At 39.3% G+C, this 27,620-nt stretch overlaps 1 protein-coding gene and 1 pseudogene across 2 annotated transcripts; both read left to right on the top strand.

Annotated features, from left to right (window-relative positions):
- Positions 1 to 1,389: 1,389 nt before the first annotated feature.
- LOC129857716 (SH3 domain-containing kinase-binding protein 1-like) lies at positions 1,390 to 21,791 on the top strand. Of its 2 annotated transcripts, XM_055926227.1 has the most exons (17): positions 1,390 to 1,498; positions 2,714 to 2,871; positions 3,162 to 3,219; positions 3,737 to 3,846; positions 4,814 to 4,904; positions 5,018 to 5,079; positions 5,192 to 5,237; positions 6,393 to 6,487; positions 9,563 to 9,664; positions 10,182 to 10,233; positions 16,398 to 16,448; positions 16,661 to 16,784; positions 18,144 to 18,309; positions 19,216 to 19,269; positions 19,505 to 19,695; positions 20,102 to 20,165; positions 20,464 to 21,791. In XM_055926227.1, the coding sequence occupies exons 1-17, from the start codon at positions 1,495 to 1,497 to the stop codon at positions 20,494 to 20,496; spliced, it is 1,461 nt and encodes a 486-aa protein (XP_055782202.1). In that variant the 5' UTR covers positions 1,390 to 1,494; the 3' UTR covers positions 20,497 to 21,791. The 2 variants fall into 2 exon arrangements, with proteins under 2 accessions (XP_055782202.1, XP_055782203.1); XM_055926228.1 differs by lacking the exon at positions 19,216 to 19,269.
- A 567-nt stretch (positions 21,792 to 22,358) lies between these two features.
- LOC129858602 (type-4 ice-structuring protein-like) lies at positions 22,359 to 27,404 on the top strand (annotated as a pseudogene).
- The last annotated feature ends 216 nt before the right edge of the window (positions 27,405 to 27,620 follow it).

The following is a 27,620-nucleotide window of genomic DNA, read 5'->3' on the forward strand; positions in this document are numbered from 1 at the left end:
TACTGCATTCTGTGCATAGGGAAGAGAAGTGGTGAAAGCTTTGATTTACAGATGTAGGATCTTAATTCGATCCCTCTTTTGTTGCTGAGAATTGTCCTGCGCTGCAGATAAGCTTCATAATTGACAAATTCACTGAAACCCCACTCTGAAACACAGTTGGCACTCCAGTTTCCTTTTCACCTCATTTAACACCTGATTTGCATGACATAGTGTAACGGATGTGAAATGGCTAGCTAGTTAGCGGTGGTGTGCGCTAATAGCCTTTCAATAGGTGACGTCACTTGCTCTGAGACCTTGAAGTAGTGGTTTCCCTTGCTCTGCAAGGGCTGCGGCCTTTGTGGAGCGATGGGGAACGATGCTTCGTGGGTGACTGTTGTTGATGTGTGCAGAGGGTGCCCGGGTCGGGGCGAGGGGACGTACTAAAGTGAAACCGTTACAATACCACACGTGGGGCGGTGGGCCTTTTACTCTATTGCTCCTCTATTGTTCCGCAAGCATCTGTTGACATCACAGATTCCCATCAAACCAACTCCTTGAATGCCCTACCCCTTGAAGTTTGCAGTTACCCTTTAGTGTGTGTACTTTACTGTATTTATGCTTGGGATATCGCTCTTCAACAGTAAAAGTTCCAAATCGCTGTAGGACGTCTTTAACAGTATTGCACGTTCATGTAGCCTACTTTAGGCCAGCTAATAGCCTAACCATTCAATCAACGTTATGGACTAAACATTTAAATCCTGTCGCTGTAGTATTCTTTCTGTGACAATATAGGTCAACATGAGTAAACATGAGGTAGATAATATTTAACGGGAAACCATTCAATGAAGTAAAACAGTATTAGCAATAGAGGGTGAAAATGTTCACATATTACTGCCTGGAGCCTCCAAGACAAATGTTCAATAACTTGAGAGAGTAATGCAATGAATTTATTCTTTGCTGCAGCAATGTCCTTTTCATGCACGCCATTGCAGAGTTGTTCAGGTTTAGTCAAGCATGCTCGTTATCTGCAATTTCCAATGTAAGCTTTTCTATGAATGGACACCTATTCTACCGTAAGGGGTACACACACACATACAGTCCACACACAATTACGTCACATTGACGTATTGTGACTGCCTTGTTTCTTTCCCATACAATGTATGACAGTTACTTGTGCAGCTGAAAATATGTGGTCATGTTCTTTTTTCACCCTTGCCTATCGTCTCTCTCCAAAAAGAAACCTGTCCCACCTGTTCTATCTCTCTCCTCTTACTCTCTCGCTTGCTCTCTCTCCTGGCTGGTGTCCTCCTCCTGGCTGGTGGCTTGTCATGACTAGCCGAAGTAGATGTTAATGATTGACTAGTGGGAAGGAGGGCCCTGGCTAGCCATATATAACTTTGCTCCTTGGGCAATACTTTCTTTCAGTTCTCCTTCTGTAGCATGAGGTGTCTGTTTGTCCTCTGAAGAGGATTTACATAACAGTCTAGAAGAGAGAGTAAAGCTTTCTAAGAAGTCATGGGTAAGTAAGTGCATTGTAACTGTTGTCCATTCAGCAGTGTCTAGAAGGGTTTGGGGAATGTTTACAATGTATGTCAATCAATCAGTTATATTCAGGGCAATTGACAAGAACTATAGTTTGTATTCCCAAATAATAGTTGCGAGTGGAGGTGATTTTAGTATACCAGATATGTAGGCCTGTTCATGTTTCTAGATTATACACCCTCTTTGTCAGAAAACAGAGATAATGATCTTGCTGCTTTATTATCCAGAAAACAAAGTGGTAGTAGATATCTGGGTGTCCACTATACTTTTGTATTTGGTGTTGCAGGGTTGCTTCATAGCTAACATTGACATAAATGCCTAAAGACAGGTAAACAGGTTAGCACTAGTTCTAGCAGTGGGTAAGGTACATTTTTTATTATTTTCTTACTTACAGGTTGGTTGTAGGCAATGGGTGTGTGTGGTACTGAAGACAAAACTATATATTCCTTGCCAAAAAACTACTTGAACAGAAACCTTGTCACTATCCCAGGGCAAATTCCAAACTGTAATGTTTGGTATCCATTTTGCTGCCCCGGTACTGTACTGTAACCTTGCTTTACATACGTGTTGTTCAAGCACAAATATGCTACAGGAGACTGATTTGGTTTACAAAGGCCTTGGTGTTTAGTCAGGAGAAAACAAACGCGTTTTTTCACCTATGATTTACTGTACGTTCCAAACACAATGATCTTGACGTCACATTGTTGTCCATTGCAACTCTACTCCTCTCCTCCCCGCCTTGCATGGAACATACCACATAGCCTGTTGAAACAAGCATTGCCTTTCTAGACGTTGGGGCACGTTACCTGTCTAATGAGTTCAACTAAATGTGCAATACCATTACCCTTCTCACACTATGCAGCCAAGCTGAGTCAAACAAGCTGGTTATATACCCACTATAGTTGCCAAAACCATGCTAGAGAGAACAATGTGACAGGCAATATCTATGCCAGCACACGGTTTGGATCAGCACAATAGTGTGAAAAGGGTCCCCGTAATCTCTCTTCCCTCCCTATGTCTTTGAGTTACCAGACTATGGTGTTAACCTTCTAGATGTTGGGCCACATTATTTGTTAAATGATTCTAAATAACTGCAGTTCCTCAAGCAATATTTTTAGGTCTGTTTGAAAAGAGAATGAAACTTGCAACATCATATTCTCTTCCCCCCTCCTCCCCTATTTGTGTGTCTCAGAGGTGCTGGTGCTGATCGCCTTTGAGGGCACAATGGGAGATGAGATGACGGTGCAGGTGGGAGACGTAGTGACGAGTGTCACCAATGCCAGCGAGGAGGGCTGGCTGGAGGGGGAACTGAGGGGCAAGAGGGGCATCTTCCCCTCTAACTTCGTCAAGGTACGGTATGTCCATCAAGAGTTTGCCTTCACGCCTTCAGTCCCAGGATTAGGATGAATACCATCTCAATTCAGTCGACGAAGGAAGTCAGATGAAATGATATTCTGTCAAGGAACTGAAATTCCATTGATTCAGTTTACTTCCTTCCTTGACTGATTTGAAATCGATTTGACCACAACTCTGATCAGCCTACTGTATGTGCATTTTCATGAACTACCCATTGTATACTGTATTACTTGACTCGTTAGCTTTTTCCTTGTATGTGTTTATATCTTTTATTTCCCACACAGGAGGTGCCAGTGTTTTTGATAGGTGACAGCAAGAGGGAACCAAGAAGCCTACGGAAATGTATGTCACTCTCCAATGTCTTTAAACGTCCACCGCCGTGACACTCTGCTTACTGTGTTTCCCATAACTCGATCCGTAACAAAAACTGTATCCAGATATGTTGTTTCCCCAGTCTATCAAAACATGAACCCTGTTTTGTACTGAAATATGGAAGTGTTTTGGTTTGTGCCCATCGAGATACACACACTTTGTCAGCAAGACAGGCTGAAACAAGTCATTCAAGGCCCTGTGTAGATATACAGCATAATTATAATGTAGGAACAGATAAAAGCCACACAGGGTCAACTGGCACAGTCCCTTTGAGGGATTCAATTAGTTACAACACGAAGAAGCTTCAATTCTTCTAGTCATGCTTTGAGTCTGGAGTCTATGTTATCACATTGAGACTTCTGTATTTGTTTACTTCTACATTTCTCTACTGTATTTCTATTCATCATTAGTTTGAACTATTATTTTCTACAATAATAAGAAAGGTTTTGACTAATTTTGTGGCTGGTACAATGCTTTGTTCATGCAGCAAAGATGATTAAACAAACAAGGAAGTGTGAGGTGGCCTTTGCCTACACTCCCTTGAATGAGGACGAGCTGGAGCTGGTTGTCGGGGAGACCATTGATATCCTCAGAGAGGTAAAGCGCTGCTTTTATCATTACTGACACTAGATTATCAATAGATGGGAAGACACTTGCCAACATACTAGAGAAGGAATCAAACAAATATCCCACGAGACAATTTAACGAGGCCCTAGACCCAAATTATTTTGAGACCCCTGCTATAGAGTATCAGTGTAAATTTGTTGTAGGTTGTTGGAGAGAACATTGGCTGCTCTATTTAGAAGGATATGTTTATGTTTTTACTTCCTTATTGGAGTGTCATATCATATTTACTTTCTTGGCATCATATCTCTAATGGCAAATTCATGAGAGATCAACCACAAATCATTTATCTTGTTTGAGTAGATATATGATACTAAAATGATATGATACTAAAATGTCACCCCTCCAAAAGCTCAGAAAAACAAATAGTCACACAGACATTTCCAGCAATGCATATTCATTGTGATATTTCCCCAAGATTATCCTGAGAAATCACGTTTCTCACACACATTACAACTTTACTTTGAGGTGTGTACAGATGTAGGCTCTTCATTTGAGCCAGTTTGCTACAGCAGGAAAATAATCCTGCAGTAGTAACAGGAAATTATAGTTATTACGTGGATCACAGGACGTTGGTGGCACCTTATTAATTGAGGAGCACGGGCTCGTGGTAATGGTTTCGCCGTTCCAGACATTATTATGAGCCGTTCTCCCCTCATGTAGCCTCCACTGATGTGGATTATGATTCATGGATATTTCACAATAAATTAAACTTTAGAAACCTTTTAACCTGAAATACACTGAGTTTTACATTTCCTGCATTGCAGGAAAGTTCTCCTGCTACAGGGTGATCAAATTAAGATCCTACATCTGTAGACACTATGCTGACCAAACCTGTTTTGAGAAGTCCTATGCACGTGGATGATTGGTGAAACTCTGTTATACGGTGCTTTTCTTATATTTCTGTTTCTTTTTACTTCTCTCTTTTAACACCGGACAGATTGAAGATGGGTGGTGGATGGGAATGAAAAGTGGTAAAGTGGGAGCGTTTCCATCAAACTTCGCCAAAGAGATATTTGTCTCTCCTAAAGGTGGGATTTTCAAATGGCCTTTTTTCTTTTGGACTGCAGAGTTACTGTACATGTTCTGAGAGTGGACTTGAATCAATATATCCTTATAGAACTTCCTCCTCAATCTTTTTCAGATGTCAAGCATAACGAGGGCAAAACAAGACGCAAACTCTCAGATACAATGTTTAGTAAAGAGGTATGGAACGCAAGATAAAATCAAAATACAATACACATGGGATGTTTTTCTCCTGAAAACGTAGGTGTGAGATGCCATTGATGAATTTTAATACATTTGTTTTTTTGTTAAGACAAAGCTACCTCAGAGGACGAGTGTTAGGAACAAAACAAAAAATTGTAAGTTTCTATAGTTCTTATTCCTACTTTATGTCTGTCGTATAAATGAGTGAAATACATTTTAAATTGCAAAATAAAAGGTCCATCCTTGTACCCATCATCAAATTCATCCTCCTTGTGGGAGAGACTTTTTGATACATTGAATGAAACTGCAAAGCAATGTCTCGGCTGAATATATGTTCTGATGTACTACAACAACAGTGAGACCTCTGCTTGTGACAAGTGTTCTATTTTTGGACCAAACTACCACTTAGGCAGGTGTCCACAAAGAATAGACAGTCACATCATTGGCATGTGACAGTCAGTAATTCCCGCAGTTTACCCAATAGGCTATGTGGGTGTGGGCCCACAGAAACGTTGACGTTAACCCTGGCTTGATGTCACAGTTTAATGAAGTCAATGGTTCAAACAGGTTAATCTCAAAGCTTCACAGTTCACACCCTTCACAGAAAAAGATATGGAAGTATGGACTGATATTCTTCCTTGTCGATTGGCTAGTCATGATCAGTGGTGTTTAAAGTAGTACTTTAAAGTATTTTTACTGAAGTCGTTTTTTGGGGGTATCTTTACTATTTATATTTGACAATTTTTACTTTACTACATTCCTAAAGAAAATAATGTACTTTTTACTCCATACATTTTCCCTGACACCCAAAAGTACTCATTACATGTTGAGTGCTTAGCAGGACAGGAAAATGGTCCAATTCACGCACTTATCAAGAGAACAAGTGGTCATCCCTACAGCCTCTGATCTGGCACTCACTAAACACAAATGCATTGTTTGTAAATTATGTATTTTGGAGTGTACCCCTGGCTATCTTTACATTTTAAAAACAAGACAACGGTGCCATCTAGTTTGCTTTATATAAGGAATTTTAAATGATTTATAATTGTACTTTTGATACTTAAGTATATTTAGACTTTTACTCAAGTAATATTTTACTAGGTGACTAACTTGAGTAACTTTCGATTAAGGTATCGATACTTTTACCCAAGTATGACAATTGGGTACTTTTCCATCACTGGTCATGATGAGGTATTGTGATAAATTACTGTCAGCGTCTGTTCAACATGATCTCACAACCAACCTATTCCAGCCATGCTTTGCTTAGGTTCTCTTTATAACACTCCCTTCTCTCTTTTATGTCTACTCAGTGAAAGAATGTTGTCGAGTCATGTTCGACTATCCAGCCTTGACCGAGGATGAGTTAAATCTAAAGAAGGGAGACATTGTTACAATCATCACCAAGGTTTGTACGAATGCTGTCATCCATGTTCCCCAATACAATATACCTGTATGACTTTAGGGACCAAAATCAAGAATATTCTGCTCCAGTTTTGGACTAGAATTAACCTGGTTATACAATTTCATAAATATTTTTTCTCCTCTTCAACCAGACAAACTTGTTAAGTGACTTGTGAGCAATTCCGTGAAAATATGTGCCACTAGACGACAAAGCATGCACAATTACATAAGTAGGGAAAACATCCAGAAATCTGATGGTAGAAATTATATTCCAAATCACAGTGGTGTAAAGTAACTACATTAAGTAAAAATACTTTAAAGTATTACTTAAGTAGTTTCTGTACTTTACTCCAAATATATATATATAATAACACATATTGAAATAACACATATTGAATCATGTAGTAACCAAAAAAGTGTTAAACAAATTAAAATATATTTTGTAGCCACCCTCTGCCTTGATAACAGCTTTGCACACTCTTGGCATGCTCTCAATGAGCTTCATGAGGTAGTCACCTGGAATGAATTTCAATTAACAGGTATGCCTTGTTAAAAGTTAATTTGTGGAATATCTTTCCTTCTTAATACGTTTGAGCCAATCAGTTGTGTCAAGGTAGGGGTGGTATACAGAAAAACGCCTCCATGTTATGGCAAGAACAGCTCAATTAAGCAAAGAGAAATGACAGTCCATCATTACACTTTTTTGGTTCCAAAATGATTCCATATGTGTTATTTCATAGTTTTGATGTCTTCACTATTATTCTACAATATAGAAAACTGTAAAAATAAAGAAAAACCCTTGAATGAGTAGGTGTGTCCAAACTTTTGACTTATACTGTATATATCAAAGAGAGAATCGTGCCGTCTGGTTTGCATAAAATAAGGACTTTGATGTCAAGCATGAACTTTTACTTTTTACTTTTACTCAAATATGACAATTGAATACTTTTCCCACCACAGTACTTAAGTATATTCAAAACCAGATACTTTTAGACTTTTACTGAAGTAGTATTTTCCTGGGTGACCTTGACTTTTTCTTGAGAAATGTTCTATTAATAACCTCTAACGAGTCACAAACCCGGATCCGGGATCCCCCCATCAAAAAAGCTGACTAGCATAGCCTAGCCTAAAGCGACAGGGATATCATATAATAAAATGTTCATGAAATCACAAGTCCAAGACACCAAATGAAAGATACACATCTTGTGAATCCAGCCATCATTTCTGATTTTTAAAATGTTTAACAGGGAAGACACAATATGTATTTCTATTAGCTAACCACGATAGCAAAAGACACAACTTTTTTTTCTCCACCATTTTTTTACTGCATAGGTAGCTATCACAAATTCGACCAAATAAAGATATAAATAGCCAAGAAACAACTTCATCAGATGACAGTCTGATAACATATTTATTGTATAGCATATGTTTTGTTCGGAAAATGTGCATATTTCAGGTATAAATCATAGTTTTACATTGCAGCCACCATCACAATTCACCAAAGCAACTAGAATAACTACAGAGAGCAACGTGAATTACCTAAATACTCATCATAAAACATTTATGAAAAATACACAGGGTACAGCAAATGAAAGACAAAGATCTTGTGAATCCAGCCAATATTTCAGATTTTTTAAGTGTTTTACAGCGAAAACACAATATAGCATTATATTAGCTTACTACAATAGCCTACCACACAGCCCCATTCATTCAACACAACATTAGCGATAGCAAATAAACCAGCAAAAGATATTCATTTTTTCACTAACCTTCTCAAACTTCTTCAGATGACAGTCCTATAACATCATATTACACAATACATAGAGTTTGTTCGAAAATGTGCATATTTAGCGGCACAAATCGTGGTTATACAATGTGAATAGTAGCCAAACTTCAAACAAAATGTCGGGAGAAATCTTGGGAGAGGCACCTAATCTAATCAATAACTAATCATAAACTTGACTAAAAAATACAGGTTGGACAGCAAATGAAAGATACATTAGTTCTTAATGCAACCGCTGTGTTAGATTTTTAAAATTAACTACGACATACATCGTGCGTTACAGCGAGACCGTGCCGAAATTAATGGCGAATTATAGTTTAACATTTTTCAACAGAAATACAAATTAACAGCATAAATAGTTCTTCCTATTTGATGAGCTTCCATCAGAATCTTGTGCAAATTGTCCTTTGTCCAGAAGAAGCGTTGCTCGGTTGTAGATTGTCGTCTTCAACTTTGGAATTAGCAGTAAACATTAGCCATGTGGCGAAGACGTGCCCAACTCACTATAACGCAGCACAAACGAAATACCGAAAATCGCAATATACTGATATAAACTGATATAACTCGGTTTAAAATAACTACATTATGATGTTTTTAACACCTATATCGAATAAAATCAGAGCCGGATAAATCTAACTCCTATAACGAGAGCTTTTCAGAATGCATTCCTGAGGTCTGTCTTGCGTCATGGCGAACGTTGAAAAGAGGTCACCCCCGGTTCCAAGAGCCTTTATACGGCCTCAGATCTGCCTAGCAACACCATTCAAATTCTCACTGCTTACTGTCATCTAGGGGAAATCGTATGCAGTGCATGTCGACTCAGATTACATGCAAATTAATAAACTGACCCTGGAACAGAGTGCCCGATTTCAGATTTCTCACTTCGTGACAGGAAGTTTGCTGCAACTTGAGTTCTGTTTTATTCACAGATACAATTCAAACGGTTTTAGAAACTAGAGTGTTTTCTATCCAATAGTAATAATAACATGCATATTGTACGAGCAAGAATTGAGTACGAGGCAGTTTAATTTAGGAACTAATTTTTACAAAGTGAAAACAGCGCCTCCATATTGACAAGAAGTTGTTAAGGAATCTTTACTTTTACTCAAGTATGATAATTGAGTACTTTTTCCCACACTGCCAAATTATAAGTGGAAAAGGGAGGTTTATGATGACTTTGAAGATCAAATAATAGTGTCCACTGTGGGCAATGACCATGGTCCGCATGGACATTGTCGTTTTTTGAACTATGTGTAGTTTTTTGAGTTGCTCTTTACACAATCTCTTCTTCTGAAGGAAACAGAGGACGAGGGCTGGTGGGAGGGAGAGATGAACGGACGCAGAGGTTTTTTCCCCGACAACTTCGTCATGGTGATACCGACGACAGACGGTCTCCAAGTGAGTTGTAGCAAATAATGAGGGAAATGTTCCCAGCGATAGTCCTGCTGTAGCCCTGTGAATGGGAATTTCCCCCCACACATTCCTTGGGGGTTTAGCCATTACATTACACTGACCTAAGCAGCCATGACACCCATCAGTAATGAACATGAGCTATTTATTAGGCCGCAACAGGTCAATAAAAACAAAGCCCTTCATCTACAGTTGGCTGACATAAAAACACATGTCCAGTCAGGTCTTTCTTATATAACTAACTTATAAAAGGTTTCTGACTCAAAGATCTCTTCAACATTTGCAGTTTAGGAGTCACTGACAAAAATGTCTGTCTGTGGAAAGAGTGTGTTAGTTTAATTTTAATTGTATTCATTTTATATCATTTAAAAAATTAAAAAAACAAGACAATACGAATGGCCGCTCGCATCACTGGGTGCTCTAATCAGTTGGTGTGTGTTTCTGCAAATAGGCAGTAAAGAGAGACTGAGCCAACCTGTTGTGATTTCCGTCCCTTTTCCTCCAGTCTGAGAGCACCAGCCAACCACCTGCACGCCGTGGCACGGAAAGACGCTCAGGTAAAGACAGCAACTTCCTGTATTAACAGAGAGACCAGTGCAAACATCAGTTAGTCCATGATACCAATATGACAGTACAGAATGTCTTGTGATTTAGATGCTGACGATGGAGCTTATGAGGTGAAACAGAATAGCTGGTGCAACAAAACATACCATAGAGTTCCCAATGAATTACTATTATAATTAGTATTAGTATTTTAATTCCTAATTTTATGGTGACACCAATCTGTGACACACCAATATGATTTAGAGATGCAAATGGGCGCTGAATTAGAGAATTCTCACAACGAAATGCTACTGTGGCTACGGTTGCTACTGTTTTCGTCTGCGGTGGTGTTCAGTCTGGCACGGTGTTCATGTTTTTAGGGTGTGTGAGGTTGTTGTTTTAGCAGCTGAATATGAGATGCTTGTGTGTGGTCCAAATGGCTTCCTGAATATTTCAAAATCAAGGTCTTTGTATTTTACAGATACTGTTCTTGTAGATGGAAAACAGACATTAACATAGGCATGTTACAAAACATTTAATACTATACTCAGGTTGAGGGAGTATGGTGACCCTACCGGTCAAATTACAGTAGCTTTTAAAATTGAGTGACAATGACACAGGGAGACACCTCACCTCTCTACTCAACCAAAACATCCAGAACCTTAACACCTATAAAGACCTACAAAGACTGAAACCACATCAGGATCTTTGCTATTTCACAGAGACTATCATATTATTCTCTCCAAAAAAGTTGTGACAACACTTGAATCTAGGAGGATGATTCATAATGGCCTTGTGCTAACATCCACTCTGCCTGTCTGTCTGTCGGCTGTCTGTAACCGAACCACACTGAGGTTTTTATTAGCAAACCAGACCACAGACACACTCACATTTCTTCAGTCCAGACCAATATAAACGCAGGAAAGCCCCAGAATACTCAGCTATTTTGGCGTCAAATTCACACAACCACACCTATATTAGATACTTTGACAATCTAAAATGTGGTTTGTATGATATAAATGGAAGCTCCCAATCATCCCTATTTCAGATACTAGTTTTTTTTGCGTCTCAATTATCTATAGCTATGCATAAATGATTGTTCATTTTTGAAGTTTCAAAGCTGTTCAAATGTTTCAATTTGACCTCTCTTGACCTGATAAAGTCTAAAGTGCTAGCATTTTAATAGGTGGTATATTTAGTCTCAACGTTTTGATGACTGTATGTTGTTCAATGAAGGAATAGACCCACTGGGCACACCACAATTTCAATGTGGATAATAAGTTATCAATGGCATTCAAGATTCTGAACAGATGATTATAGCAATTGTGAAGCTCTCCACAGACCTGCGACAACCTATGCATGCTATCTTGAACATATGATTACATAAGAAGAAATGTATAGTTACAGTAACCTCACAGTGGCCATGGATGTGTTAATCATTTTCAGGATGAATGTTACATTCGTTTGTAAGATAGACTTAACTTTGACTGTACTAAAAAAGTTATATTGAATTGTGCTTGGTTGACAACGCAACCAAACATTAACATTTAAAAGAGATGCATCTACCTCTTGGATAGTTCCATCTGAGCCACTGGCTTAAATCGCATTCTTTAACTTTGATTTTTTTAATTGGAGATGTGCATCCAATATAGAATTTGTTAACGTGTCGACAAGTTCATTTATTATAGTTCAAAAATGATATTGTGTTTGGTTGTCAACTCCTGGATAGTTCCATCTGTGCAACTGACTTCAATTGCAGTTTGTCTACAAATTAATATTTTGCCATGTTATCTTCACGTCTCTTTCTCAACCAAACATCTACATTTAAAAATAGGACTAAATAAAATGAAATAAAACTTTAAAATGCACTAAATGAAGTTTGATTTGATTTAATCCTATTCTTTAACTTAGATTTTTGGTTGAGATGGAGTCGCGACTCCAACATATCAGACAAACTGGAATTAGTCATGTGGAGTCAGTCGCAGAGATGGAAGCAAAGCAAAAACTCTCCTTCAAATGTTATTATTTGGTTGTGTTGACAACGAAACACAATTCAATATTACATTTGAAATCAACCAGAGCTTGAAACCCTAGGCCTATTGTAAACAACAATAGCTGGTGATGACTTTGCAAATGCTATAGACCTAAATAGCATCATTGATGTTAAATGAGTGGTAAAGTATGGTCACATTTCATTTGTTCTGTTAAACCTACCCTTTGGAATGACTTTGATAGCAACAGCGAATCTATTTATTTTCAAAGTGGAGCACACTCAACTATCGTTCTCAAGATAGCACATTGGTAATAGTGATGAATTACATAGCTACAGTACCAGTCAAAACTTTGGACACACCAACTCATTCCAGGGTTTTTCTTTATTTTGACTATTTTCTACATTGTAACAGTAGTGTAAAGTACGTAAGTAAAAATACTTTAAAGTACTACTTAAGAGGTTTGTTGGCTACTTTTACCACTACATTCCTAAAGAAATAATGTACTTTTTACTCCATACATTTTCCCTGACACCGAAAAATACTCTTTACATTTTGACAGGAAAGTGGTCCAATTCACACACTTATCAAGAGAACATCCCTGGTCATTCTTACTGCCTCTGATCTGGCGGACTCACTAAACACAAATGCTTCATTTGTAAATTAGGTCTGAGTGTTGGAGAAAAAACGAAAGAAAAAAAAGAAAGAAAACTGTGCCGTTTGCTTTGCTTAGTATAAGGAAATTGAAATTATTTATACTTTTACTATTGATACTTAAATATATTTTAGAAATTCAATTTACTTTTGATACTTACGTATATTTTAAACCAAATACTTTTACTCTAGTATTTTACTGGGTGACTTTCACCTTAACTTCTACTCAGGTATGACAATTTAGTACTTTTTCCACCACTGCATTGTAGAATAATAATGAAGACATCAAAACTATGAACACATATGGAATCATGTAGTAACCCAAAAAGTGTTAAATTAAAATACATTTTATATATTTGAGATTCTTCAAAGAAGCCACACTTTGCTATGATGACAGCTTTGCACACTCTTGGCATTGTCTCAACTAGCTTCATGAAGTAGTCACATGGAATGCATTTAAATTAACAGGTGTGCCTTGTTAAAAGTTAATTTGTGGAATTTCTTTCCTTAATGCGTTTCAGCCAGTCAGTTTTGTTGTGACAAGGTAGGGGTGAAATACAGAAGATATCCCTATTCGGTAAAAGACCAAGTCCATATTATGGCAAGAACAGCTCAAATAAGCAAAAATAAATGACAGTCCTTCATTACTTTAAGACATGAAGGTCAGTCAATACGGAAAGTGTCAAGAACTTTGAACGTTTCTACCATCAAGCGCAATGATGAAACTGGTTCTCATGAGGACCGCCACAGGAAAGGAAGAACCAGAGTTGCCTCTGCTACAAAGGATAAGTTCATTACAGTTACCAGCCTAAGATTGCAGCCCAAATAAATGTTTCACCGAGTTCAAGTAACAGACACATCAACATCAACTGTTCAGAGGAGACTGTATGAATCAGGCCTTCATGGTCAAATTGCTGAAAAGAATCCACTACTAAAGGACACCAATAAGAAGAAGATACTTGCTTAGGCCAAGAAACACGAGCAATGGACATTAGACAGGTGGAAAACTGTCCTTTAGTCTGATGAGTCCAAATTTGCATGTCTTTGTGAGATGCAGAGTAAGTGAATGGGTGATCTCCGCATGTGTGGTTCCCACCATGAAGCATGGAGGAGGAGGTGTGATGTTGTGGGGGTGCTTTGCTGGTGACACTGTGTGATTTATTTAGAATTCAAGGCACACTTAACCAGCATGGCCACCATAGCATTCTGCAGCGATAAGCCATCCAATCTGGTTTGCGCTTAGTGGGACTATCATTTGTTTTTCAACAGGACAATGACCCAAAACACACCACCAGGCTGTGTAAGGGCTATTTGACCAAGAAGGAGAGTGATGGAGTGCTGTATCAGATGACATGGCCTCCACAATCATCCGACCTCAACCCAATTGAGATGGTTTGGGATGAGTTGGACCGCAGAGTGAAGGAAAAGCAGCCAACATATGTGGGAACTCCTTTAAGACTGTTGGGAAATCATTCCTTATGAAGCTGGTTGAAAGGATGCCAAGAGTGTGCAAAGCTGTCATCAAGGCAAAGGGTGGCTACTTTGAAGAATCTAAAACGTGACTCCATATGTGTTATTTCATAGTTTTGATGTCTTCAGTATTATTCTACAATGTGGAAAATAGTTCAACTAAAGAAAAACCTTTGAATGATTAGGAGTGTTCAAACTTTTGTCTGGTACTGTAAGCAGGGCTAGGTTTAAACCCTGGATGGGAGACCAAAGGGGAGCTATAAATAAGTTATCCAGTAGGAGGTGCTGCCTAGCCTAATGATCTGACATTGTTTTAAAGAAACAAGTGCGACATATTTTGATGTTGAAATTTGGTGATGACATAATCCCGTGGTCGTAATTTCACCCTCAAAACAAGAGTTGACGTGGATTACTTCTTTCAAATCCAGTGTCGTTTCCATGTAACAACACGCTGACAAATTACATTCAAACAAAGTTGATTCAACCAGTTGGTTCCCAGTGGGGAGGGATAAGACAGCATGTAACACGTGTTTTGCCTTAAACAGTAAAAGAGGATGTGGGAGTCCAATCTTGAGACTGTCAGTAGCAGCCATAGCAGGATGTGGTTCACAGGCAGGTTTTATCTAAGTGCACCAGATCTTGTTCCAAACACACACTTCTGCTGACGTTACAACTTGTGTGGAAGACGCTAACTGTCAGTTAGCGGTTAGGCTGGACGTTTCTTCCCAGCTTTCAATAAACAAAGCCTTTCTAATTGAATACAAGGAGTACACAACATTAAGGTGCAATATTTCAATCTTATAATGTATTTTAATAATACATCTGTGCACAAATACTCAAAAGAAGTTTGTTATTGCTACAAGACCCCGTTGATTGGAGTTGAGAGGCACTGGCTCTTGCTGAACAATAACAAACGGTCATATCTTGCTTTGAGTTCGAGTTCAAACATTAAAGGGCCTAACAGTCATTTGGAGATAATATCATCCCAACTCAAAACTGCACTTGAATCCCACCACCCCATCGCTCCTACTACTCCATTGGCGTCTAGTGTCACTGGGGGGTTGCAGTAATGTCACAGGAAGTCATACACCATGATGGAGAGGGGAATGTAACACAGTTGGTCACATGACCTGGGTGAGATGCCTTGGAGGATGCCAGGGGGTGGGTGACCGTAGAGAGCGCTGTCTGTCACAGTGGCTTTTCACAAGCGGCCCAAGCAGCCAACTCTGCAACAACTCTAGTGCTTCACATTGGTGGAAGGGCTTGGTCAGGGAGTTTTACATGTGCTTTGAACTGAGAAGGTAGGCTCTATTCTCATTCATTTACTATTGGTACTCGGTCTGTGGAATTCATCATCACCAGTCTCTTTTGGTGGTTTATTGTCTTACATGTCGGCATGACGCTCATCATGTTCTTCCTCTGTATCTTGAGAGATGTGCTAAAAGCTATAATGTAGATTTATGTGGTTATTGACTTGACTGTATTGTGGTCAGTTCCCTTAACTGCACTCTAGTTAATCATTTTTTTATTTTTATTAAACACTATAATTACTTGGTAATTAATGGTAATTGAAAGGCAGAATATTGTGCTTTGTCAAAAGACACTCCCATAAGTCAATTATACCTAGCTGTTCACACTTGAGGCATCTCCTTTGTGATAAGTTAGTTCCACACCCCAAGCCAAGGCCTTCTCAAGGGAGATTATTGGGAACAGTAACTACAGTATGTTGGATTCTGTAGGATTCTATTGGACACGGCTGTGAACTAGCCTGCTCCTATGACATGCAGAATCTTGGCTTCGCATGCCACTATACTGGTTGGAATTTAATCAAACTCAAATGGAAGAAAATTAACAATGTTTCTGCGCTACATGAATATTAATTTGCATTTTAATGAAATTATGCTAAGTACATTTTTGCAGAGAATTATTAACCCTGGAGGTCTGTGTCTTGATGCTGTTGAACACTCACCGTTGTCATAGCGAGGAGAACACACCAGTAGCAAGTTAGATAGCTGTGGCCGTGTATAATATGGTGTGTATTTTGTGCTCTTATGGTCTTCTAGTCAAGGCAGAGGGTTCAGCGATGGAGAAGAGCAGCCCTGCAAAAGCAAAAGGTAAGATACAGTATGTTGATACCGTTCAATTAAAGTACAGTTTTACTGTGTCTGTAGTCTCATTTAACCAGATGTTGTATTAAATGATACTTTAAAATACAGAGGAGATGATGCTTTACAATTGTACCAAGGGTTGTGTGTGTGTGTTGTTAAAGTACGTACGAGTACAGTTTGCTTACTAGCAATGCTTAAGTGTGCACATGTGCGCACAGATGAGAAACCAGAGAGTAAAGACCTGAGAAGCAACCCCCCAACCAAAGTCAAGCTCCCTGCTCCAAGTAGACCTGCACAACCACCTCCAGTGAAGGACAAGCCTCTGAAGTTTGGTAGTAGCAAGTGAGTGATTCTAGAACATCCACTACTGTTTTTAAGTTGTGTCACTTATAAATGTCATTGTTTTTGAAAGGAAAACCTTTTTTTTGTCCAGTAAAGTAACATCAAATTGATCAGTGAACAGGCTGGCCTTCTAGGCAGAGTTGCAAAGAGAAAGCCATATCTCAGACTGGCCAATAAAAAGAAAAGATTAAGATGGACAAAAGAACACAGACACTGGACAGAGGAACTCTGCCTAGAAGGCCAGCATCCCGGAATCGCCTGTTCACTGTTGACGTCGAGACTGGTGTTTTGCGGGTACTATTTAATGAAACTGCCAGTTGAGGACTTGTGAGGCGTCTGTTTCTCAAACCACATTTTTTTCTCAGTAAACACCAACTATTTAGGTAGAGTATGGAGTAGTGCCAACACTATAGTATTGCCAACATGAATGCAATCTTAATACAATGTTGACACTAATATCACTCCATAGTATCAAGTATGAAAGTAAATAGTGAGACTTGTAAATGAAGGATTGCTTCATGAAGCATTGCTTTCAGATTTTGTTACTGATCGGAATGGACAAATAGGGCACTCATATGGAAGCCTTAGTAGTTATATAATTGCAAAAGCCACTAATAAGAAAAGCAAAAGATCTCTATCAAGACAGGAACTGTTGATTCTCTTTAAACTGGCAAGGAAGGAGAGTGTGGAGGAGAGTTTTGGTTGGTGCCTAGGTTACTATAGCACAGTCTTCATGTCTTAATGCTGAATTGCCAAGATTCCCAAACCTTGAGCGGTGCACTGGAAACTCTGGGAGGAGTCAGTGTGGGCCTAAACAGATGAGAGCAGCCCATTTCCTGTTTCCTGAACAAACACACACGCACACAAACACGACTGGGAAAACAAAAAGGCAGTCTTTACCAAGGGGCAACTGACGAAGAAAAAGCCATTCGGACTGTTCTTTCCGAGTAACTGTCACATGTTGGAGGCAAAACAATGATAGTGTGGCCTTGGCTAAAAGCATTATACTTGCAAAGGTCAAACAAGTTTGTATATTTTATTAAAAGCTGTTGCGTATTTTTTGTTCTAGTGAGGGTGTGGATGTTGAAAGGGGAAGTCTTAATGCTTGGCTAAACATTAACTCCCTGAGGTTTCAATACGCAGTACATCACCACCTGCCTCTAAAACCATGCAACAGGAAACAGGATGCCACTTTTTCCACACTGAACCACAATTTGAATCAAAAGAAAATCAACTGTAGAAAATGAAGCATATCTTTCAATTTCCTTTGTCTAACCTTATGAATCAACCAGTGTAGGCCTGAAATAATGAAGGTTTCATTTCTCTGAAATAAATGCCTACATATTTTCCCCCCATTAGAGCCAATGGCGATCTCCCTCCCCTTTCACCAAAATGTTCAGAGGACAGCAACTCGGACCAGTTTGACGGAGTGGACGTGTCCCCTGAGAAACTGAGTCACCCCACAGCCAACAGAGCCAAACCCCCACAGAGACGACCTCCATCAGCCCTCGTCATCAGTCCACAGGTATGGCGACAATATTCCATATTATATTATTATTAATATTATTATGGTACAGAATGCACCTCTGTACAGTGTACATATGACATACTAGGAACAGAAGCATTTCGCTACACCCATAATGACATTTACTAAATATGTGTATGCAACCAAAAGAATGGTATTGGATTTGATTTACTACAGATCGCATGTTAGAACAGAGTCACACATCCATGGAAGCTGTCAGAGTTACTTTGAGTTAGTGTCATTGTCGTATGTGTGTTCTAACATGGACACCACACAGTTATGTTTCCTCTGAAACCACAGGGAGACAATGTGGCTTAATCACATGACGCATGACACATCACATGACATGACAGTAGACCCCCCCCCCCCCAACCCTTAGGTTATCATAGCGATGATGATACAATCCCTGATTTGTCTATTGTCATGACGTTACCAGTCCATATCTGCCCAAAGATGCACACTATACTCCACATCCCCTCTGAAACCACAGGGGGGCAGTGTGGCCCAACACTCATCATGTAGTGACATGATGAACCCACAACCCCAGGTTAACATAGAGATGATGATACATTCTCTGGTTCGTCTGATGTCATTTTCTAATGTCACGCCACAAGTACATATCTGCCTAGAGGAATCATTGTCATCACAGTCATAGGGGCATATCAGTGGAGAATAGTGGCCCTTGTTAGATTACATTCCTCCAGAGTTTCCCTGAAGACTATTCGTTCGTATGACGTGGCCCATCTGGCCCACTAAGTCTTAACTCACCCGCCCAGAGAGAGAGATGGCCTGTTCATAAGTGGCTTGACAAGTTGCATGCCATGAAGGGTTAGTGAGGCCATGATGTGAGGAATGACTCTTAAAATGAAATTGTCATTAAGGTCATTGTTGTTGTTCTAACCCTAGGCTCTGAGTGGCAGGGACCAGACAGAAGCAGAAAAATTGCCTAAACTGCTGGAGGTTTGCAAAATTGACTTTGATTCCATATACATGAATACTCTATCATCATGTTAGGCCTTGCTGGCAAGTACATAGAACACAAAATTAACATAACAGCAATGCATCTCTCTCAAAGTATCAATTAGCCACAAAGTAACAACTGACTTTAAATAACCTTACTGAGATTGAATAGAATTTAAAGGGCTTGAATTCTGGACCTGTCAATCCTTGACAATCAAACAGAGATACCTTGCAGATTTCAGAAAGTCATTCACCACCATCCAAGCCTGAGCATCCTACCAAGAATCCAGTACCCTCCAGGCTAGCACTTCCCAAGGCTGTATTGGAGGCCAGGGCAACCCAGGAGGAGAAGCCTTGTCTGGACAGCTTACACGCTGAGGTCAGGGAGCTGAAGATGGCTCTGGAGCTGCTGCAAAACAGACATGAGTAAGTAGTATTACCCATTTTTTCAGACTTCTAGATAACCAGGGGGGAAAAAAACTTGAGGAATCTGGGACATTAACCCATTTGTTCAATTGTTCCACCAAGATATTTTCAACAATTTTGATAATAGGCAGAATCTACAGCACACCCAAAAAACAATTAGTGAAGGTGCTGAAGGCTAAATGCTAAACTGGAAAGACAGGAAAAAGTCTCTGCACACTTCCAGTCAGACCTCACCTATCCTGGTTAAACAAGACTGAATGCTGGGCTCACCATTGTTGAAACAATTCAGTATGGGTTAACCAGGCTACATCTCTCCTGCCAAAAATGTAAACCATTCCTTCATTTTCAAACTCTTCTTTGACCTCTTAGTGCATCGATTGATATATTTCCTGTTCTTTCCTTGTAGACGAGACATACAGGAAATGAAAGAGGAACTGAGAGACGAGAGAAACAAACGTGTGGCGCTGCAGGTATGTGGAATATTTACAGTGAGCTCCAAAAGTATTGGGACAGTGACATTTTTTGTTCTTTTGGCTCTGTACTCCAGCACTTTGAATTTGAAATGATAACATAACTATGAGGTTAAAGTGCAGACTGTTAAATATCACACAAATATTGCACAAATAGCATACCCCCAAGACATGCAAACCTCCCCTGTTATTGTAATAGTGAGAGGTTAGCATGACTTGTTTTGAACATACAGTGTTAGGAGTATAAACACAAGCTTTTGATTTAACTGAATATTAACACAATGTTTCCCCTATGCAGGAGGAGGTACATGGTCTTAGGACTAAACATTAATCCTAACTGACACCATGACCGGGCGGTACATCTAAGTAAGGCTCTGTAATGTCATTCCCTTGAACAAACTTGAAGTGAAATTAAAATGTTCCTGGCATTGGAGTGCAAGAGCAGATAGAAATGATGCATATCTACTTCCTTTGCAGACAAACCAGCTGAGGCCACATTAAGGGCTGGAATCAATCCGTATCGCTGAAGTATCACGGAAGATCCGCTTTATAGCTCGATCAAAAATGTAAAGGCAATGTTCCCGCGTTTGCATTTAAGGTAAACGCTACATCGCAAATTACCTTTAAAGGAATACGTTGGGATTTTGGCAATGAAGTCTTTTATCTACTTCCCCGGCGTCAGATAAACCCGTGGATACCATTTTTATGTCTCTGTGTGCAGTTTGAAAGAGTTTGCTAACTAGCGTTAGCTCAATTTCTAACTAGCGTTAGTGCAATGACTGGAAGTATCTACTATCATGCTAGTAGATACCATAGACTTCCAGCCATTGCCCTAACTCTAGTTAGCATTGGCTCACAAAACTACCTCTAACATTGAGTTCATCTGACATTGAGTTCATCTGACTGGGGAAATGGATAAAGGGCTTCATTGCCAAAATCCCGAAGTATACCTTTATATTTTAACACGGACCTTCCGCGATACTGTCGCGATAACGATTGAATACAGCCCTAGATTGTACTCTTCCATTTTGTTTGAGGGCATTCTGGACTTGATTGGCAAGGGACCAAAATTGGCAAGGGGCCAAAATGCTTTGTATATATCGACCAAAATACTTTGTAGCCGGGATTCAATTCAAGGTGGGTTATAGCGCAGTGCACAATACAACTGACAATGTGCCTTTTAAAAGGACTTTCCCCCAATATTTACATGGTAAACACTGCACACGTTGGACCAAGCCTAAATCACTTTTAAAAGTATGTTATAGTGTGCCGTGCTTTAACACGGCACACTCAATGCCTTGCATTGAATCCCGGCCTTTGGATAGAAAATATGTTTTATTTTATATTGATGATATTGTATATTTCATTGAAAGAACAACACCACCCGAAATTACAGAGGACTGGTTTTATACATTGAATGTGGGCCACGTTTCTCAGTGATTATTTTCCTGTAAAAGCATATTTCTTATTTTTATGAGCATGTTTGGGAATATTTTGAAGCATAGTGTTCGCGGAACACGAGTCAACTGAACAAACTACTTGTATCTTGTGTAAACTGCCATTGTATTTAAGAGTAACTATTTTGTGTCTCTTTTTTAAAATATAAAATAGAACCTGACCAAAATACTCCAGTGACTCAGCAACTATTCTGCAATGCTGCATGCATCCATTGGGAGGCACTTTTGTACTACTGTTGTGAATTCAGTGCTGCATTGTATTTGGCTTTCAGTCCACAAAAGCAAAACTATATAAGTTAATTCTGTATAAATTAACCCTTTTCTCATTTTTGGATGTGTCTTTTAGAATAGGTGCCAGGGGGTCACACTTGTGATCGAAATGTTAAATTAGTCATATAAAGGGTAAAGTGAAACTAATTCAAACCTTTGAAATACAAACACACTGAAATTGATCCGCCAGTGAAGCATGTCAGTATTATACTTTTGCAGCTGGATAAAAGTGGTTGCGTCAGTCACACCAGAACATTAACTTATAGCATACTGAAACGGAAAACAAGTTGAGGCATCACAATGAACAAAAATAGAGGATGAAGGAAGAAAAACAAGGAGAGATTTACTGTCGGATATTTGATGAGATATCAGTATTTGTTGTTACCATTTTAGGCCTTTGGCTTCTCTTGAGTGAGTCCTATAGATCTGTTTCCCCCCATCTCGGCACTGGCGACATGCTTCTGGCATGGCCCGGGAAGTCTGTGAGCTGGAAAGCACATCTGGAGAGCATCTGGAACACATTAGTGGGCTTCTGAAACTGCCATGGGAAAAAACTATTTTTAAAAATGGCATTGAATACGCGTGGTCGAGTGCAAATTCCCTCTCGGGCTAAAACTGCAAGTACAACATGAAATAAACTAAAGTAAATAAATAGGGTTTGTTGGTACAGAAGTATTTTCATAATTTCTTTCACATAAGGCCTATGGAAAGTGGTCCTTCATCCTTATGTACCTGCAAAGGCAACTGAAAACTGTACTTCATGAAACATATTCGATAGGCCATTAATCATTACTGTTACAGCACAGGCATTGCCATTAAACACATCAATTTTGCAACTTCATGAAACTCCATAATCAACCAAAGAGACAATAGACAGCCTTTTCATTAGTCCAGAGCAATGGGTTTTAAAGGGAAACAGTTACTGTAAAAGAGGCGGGATTTGGGAGGAGAGAAATGGTATCAGCAGTAGGCATGGAGCCAGAAATAAGATTTGGAGGAGGGTCAAATCTAAACTAAAATTAGCCTTCATAAAAAAAGGGTCTGATACGGACAGAAAGAGAACAGTTTTTCTCTTCTGTGGAGAGGAAATGAGGGATGAGGAGAGGGCACGAGCTACATAGATAAGCTGGTTAACCTCCAGGAAATGACAACAAAGACATTTTTTTTTTAAATGTGTCATTGTGTTGATAAGGAGACACAAACAGTACAGTTGTCACTGGTGACTGTCATTTCATTCAAAAGACATGGGCCATTTTTGAATGCCTTTGTCAATCATTACTTCCTATATAGGTTCAGAACATTTGTGAAACAGAATAGTTAAAAATATATGTCAAATGTCAAACATTAGAAATAGATGGGAGAGGTTGAGGGTAGAGGAAGAATAGGACTAAATATAAACAAAATATAACTATTGTAAAACAGATTGTTTCCGTAAAATGTATATAGTATGTATAAGCTGGAAGTAGAAGCTTAAGTGTTGTTTGTCATTAGTTTACTCCAATTAGGGGAGCGGTGGTAGGGTTAGGAGAATAATACAGGAAAAAATTATATATACAAATGTCCTTGTTTTTGAAAGAAAAGAAAATGTTTTGTCCATTAAAATAACACCAAATTGATCAGAAATACAGTGTAGACAATGTTAATGTTATAAATGACTATTGTATCTGGAAACAAACGTCTCACAAGTCTTCAACTGGCAGCTTCATTAAATAGTACCCACCAAACACCAGTCTCAAAGTCAAGAGTAAAGAGGCAACTCCAGAATGCTGGCCTTCTAGGCAGAGTTGCAAAGAAAAAGCCATATCTCAGACTGGCCAATAAAAAGAAAAGATTGGCAAAAGAACACTGGACAGAGGAACTCTGCCTAGAAGGCCGGTTGGGATGGTGTTCTTTGGCTTGCAAGCCTCCCACTTTGTCCTCCAAAGTACGTTAATCTCTAGGAGACAGAACGCGTCTCCTTCCTGAGCGGTATGATTGCTGCGTGGTCCCATGGTGTTTATACTTGCGTACTATTGTTTGTACAGATGAACGTAGTACCTTCAGGTGTTTGGAAATTGCTCCCAAGGATGAACCAGACTTGTGGAGGTCTACAATTTTTTTTCTGAGGTCTTGGCTGATTTCTTTTGATTTTTCCATGATGGCAAGCAAAGAGACACTGCGTTTGAAGGTAGGCCTTGAAATACATCCACAGGTACACCTCCAATTGACTCAAATTATGTCAATTAGCCTATCAGAAGCTTCTAAAGCCATGACATCATTTCCTGGAATTTTCCAAGCTGTGTAAAGGCATAGTCAAATTAGCTTATGTACATTTCTGACCCAGTGGAATTGTAATACAGTGGATTATAAGTGAAATAATCTGTCTGTAAACAATTATTGGAAAAGGTACTTGTGTCATGCACAAAGCAGATGTCCTAACCGACTTGCCAAACTATAGTTTGTTAACAAGAAATTTGTGGAGCGGTTGAAAACGAGTTTTAATGACTCCAACCTAAGTGTATGTAAACTTCCAACTTCAACTGTATCTGGCATGGTACACGTCTTCTTTTGTTTAAGCCCGTGTGTGTGAGGTGTGTGTGTGAGGTGCATGCTTTTGTTTCAAAGTAAATGTGTTAATGACTACCAAGAAACACTCTGTGTGACCCTGATTTAGCCCACTGCAGTAAAAGGTTGAGACTTATGGGACTTGTCTATAGCAATCATAGTCCAAGCTTTAATCTATCAAGTCTATCTTTGCCAGAGATTTTAAAAAATAGAACCTATGTATAATATGTTATGTGTAGTGTGAGTAACATTTATCATTAGACCATACATCAAATAATAATTCAAGGAATATTACTAAGAAATATTAGAACTACCGTTCTAAGGCCTTCTCTGTTTCTGCCAGGTACTATAACATTAGTTTGGTGCAGTGAGGCAATGGCTGATAGCCAGATATTAGGGGAAAGTGGGGTAAGTTGAGACATTCTTTACATTCAGTATCCCTCCATCAAGGGAATACAGCTGCTCGTCAACCTCAGGAGGCTGAAGAAATTTGGTTTGTCACCCAAAACCCTGACAAACTTTTACAGATGCACAATTGAGAGCATCCTGTCAGGCTGTATCACAGCCTTGTACATCTACTGCACTGCCCTCAACCGCAAGGCTCTCCAGAGGGTGGTGTGGTCTGCACAACGCATCACCGGGGACAAACTACCTGCACTCCATGACACCTACAACACCCGATGTCACAGGAAGGCCAAAAAGATCATCAAGGACAACAACCACCTGAGCCACTGCCTGTTCACACCGCTACCATTCAGAAGGCGAGGTCAGTACAGGTGCATCAAAGCTGGGACAGAGAGACTGAAAAACAGCTTCTATCTCAAGGCCATCAGACTTCTAAACAGAAATCACTAACTCAGAGAGGCTGCTGCCCACATTGAGACCCAATCACTGGTCACTTTAATAAATGGATCACTAGTCACTTTAAACAATGCCACTTTAAATAATGCCACTTTAATAATGTTTACATATCTTACATTACTCACATCATATGTATATACTGTATTTTATACCATCTTTGGCACCTTGCCTATGCCGCTCGGCCATCGCTCAACCATGTACTTATTTGTACATATTCTCATTCACCCCTTTAGGTTTTTGTGTATTAGGTAGTTGTTGGGGAATTGTTAGATTACTTGTTAGATATTACTGCACTGTCGGAACTAGAAGCACAAGCATTTTGCTACACTCGAATTGACATCTGCTAACCATGTGTATGTGACCAATAACATTTGATTTGATTTGATTTATAGTATTCTTTCTAACAAAGATATCTACATATATTTCAGGATATAGTGTATCCCTGGAAATCCTCAGAATTGATGTAAACATTACAGTTCAGAACAAATTGCAAGTCCAATAAAAGTAGTCTCTTGGCACAACTTACCCCGGGTATTGAGACTCAGGACAGCCTAAATTAAGCCACCTACAAAAATCTGTACTGAATGAAATATTACCACTACCTTTTCAAAACCATGTCTATCTTCATTTCGGAAATACAATTCAACACAATCACAGTCACTTTTTTTTCTTGTCATCATTTGTACCTTAAAAAAATGTGTTGTTTTTTTGAACCTGTTGTTACCTAATATCCCAGCAATAATACCTTGCATTATTCCTGTGAAGAAAACTTCAATTTGCTCAACTCTCCATTGGCTCAACCATTGGCTCAAGTTACCCCATTGCCATTGTCTCAACTTACCCCTTGGCAAACACTTTGACTACATTAGCCCACACATATACAAGGATGCACTTGTATGCTAGGTTTAGGAGCTCATATTGGAGCTTATATAGACCCCAACTGATGTATAGAACAATCTTACAATTATCTACTTTGGTTTAGATGCAAGCATCATGAAACCTCTTCCTTCACAGACTCCATGAAATTATGATCTGTTCCTAAATGTTTGATCAAATTATACATTTTGTGTATGGTATCCTAGAAACAAAGATGGCTCAACTTACCCCTTCGGCTCAACTTACCCCACTCTCCATTACTGTTCTAAGGGAATGTCCGGTCTGAATAGTAGAAAAGGTGCTTTTAGTCGTGTTACTATCAGTCTTTTTCTGAGAAATGTGTGTTCAATGGCTGTGTAATAAAGACTAAGGGCTCTATTCAATCCGCATCGCGGAAGTTCAGCTTTACCAGCGTGATTGAAATTTAAAGGCAATGTTCTCGCTTTACCAGACGACACTCATCGGAAATGACCTTTACATTTCTGCCGCGGACTCTGTAACGCTTCAGTGTTACAGATTTAATAGAGCCCGAGCTCTTTAGAAGAGGGTTTACACCAGGGTTGGGGCCAATTCAAATTAAACTCAGTGAATTCAGGAAGTGATTTGAATTTAATATCCCCAAATTCTAAAACATTTGGCATAAATAGTGTCTCCTTTTCAGTTTATTGAGAAGTCATTGACAATAGATGCCCTTTTTCAATTATTGAATTTGAATTTCAGTTTACTTGTATCAGCCACAGTAAGATATCAATTCATTCTAAATAGATTACTCATTCAAATTGTATTGCTATTCATTTTATTTATTCATGGCATTGTACTCGACAGGGATATTACATTTTAATCAACATCAGTTTTCACATCAGTACCATAGAGTCCGCTATAAAGCTAGCTTGCTCCATGGGCATACAGCTTTTGGAAAATGGCTCACTAAGTGTGTCACTCTCCCCATACGGGTTACATGGCGGAGGGTAAGGCTCCGATCAAGCCTCTGACCGACAACATCCAGGAGCATGCTGAGAAGATCCAGGAGCAGAAGAAGCTCTTCATCAGTGAACTCGAGAAGCAGGTCCACTTCCACCCCATAACTGACAACATCCAGGCCTAGTTCAGTCCTCTGGCCGACAACCTGCAGGCCCAGTTCAAGCCTCTGGCTGATGACTTCCAGGACCAGATGGAGCAGGTCTTCCAGACTGTGGTTGACCAGACCAAGGCTCTCCTCCCCCCCCAGTAAAGCTAACTTAACATCCCCCTAGCTTGGGTTCAGACCATAGGTGAGAAAAAACTTTCCCCTCTGTTTCACCTGTGTCATGCCCATCTAACACCTCTTGACATCATTTTGAAATTATGCCAAAATTTCACCAATAAAGGGGTTGAAAGGTGGCAATTTTGTCTGTGATTGTTTCTTTTTAGTTCACGTGGGCACATTGCAGATGAAAATAATGACCTA

The sequence above is a fragment of the Salvelinus fontinalis genome, chromosome 6 (assembly GCF_029448725.1).
Source record: "Salvelinus fontinalis isolate EN_2023a chromosome 6, ASM2944872v1, whole genome shotgun sequence".
In the NCBI taxonomy this organism is placed as follows: domain Eukaryota; kingdom Metazoa; phylum Chordata; class Actinopteri; order Salmoniformes; family Salmonidae; genus Salvelinus; species Salvelinus fontinalis.

Coding starts and splice junctions, on each gene's coding strand:
- LOC129857716 (XM_055926227.1), top strand. Junction 19,270..19,504: donor AATTGCCTAAACTGCTGGAG/GTTTGCAAAATT, acceptor GATACCTTGCAG/ATTTCAGAAAGTCATTCACC. Junction 19,696..20,101: donor CTGCTGCAAAACAGACATGA/GTAAGTAGTATT, acceptor CTTTCCTTGTAG/ACGAGACATACAGGAAATGA.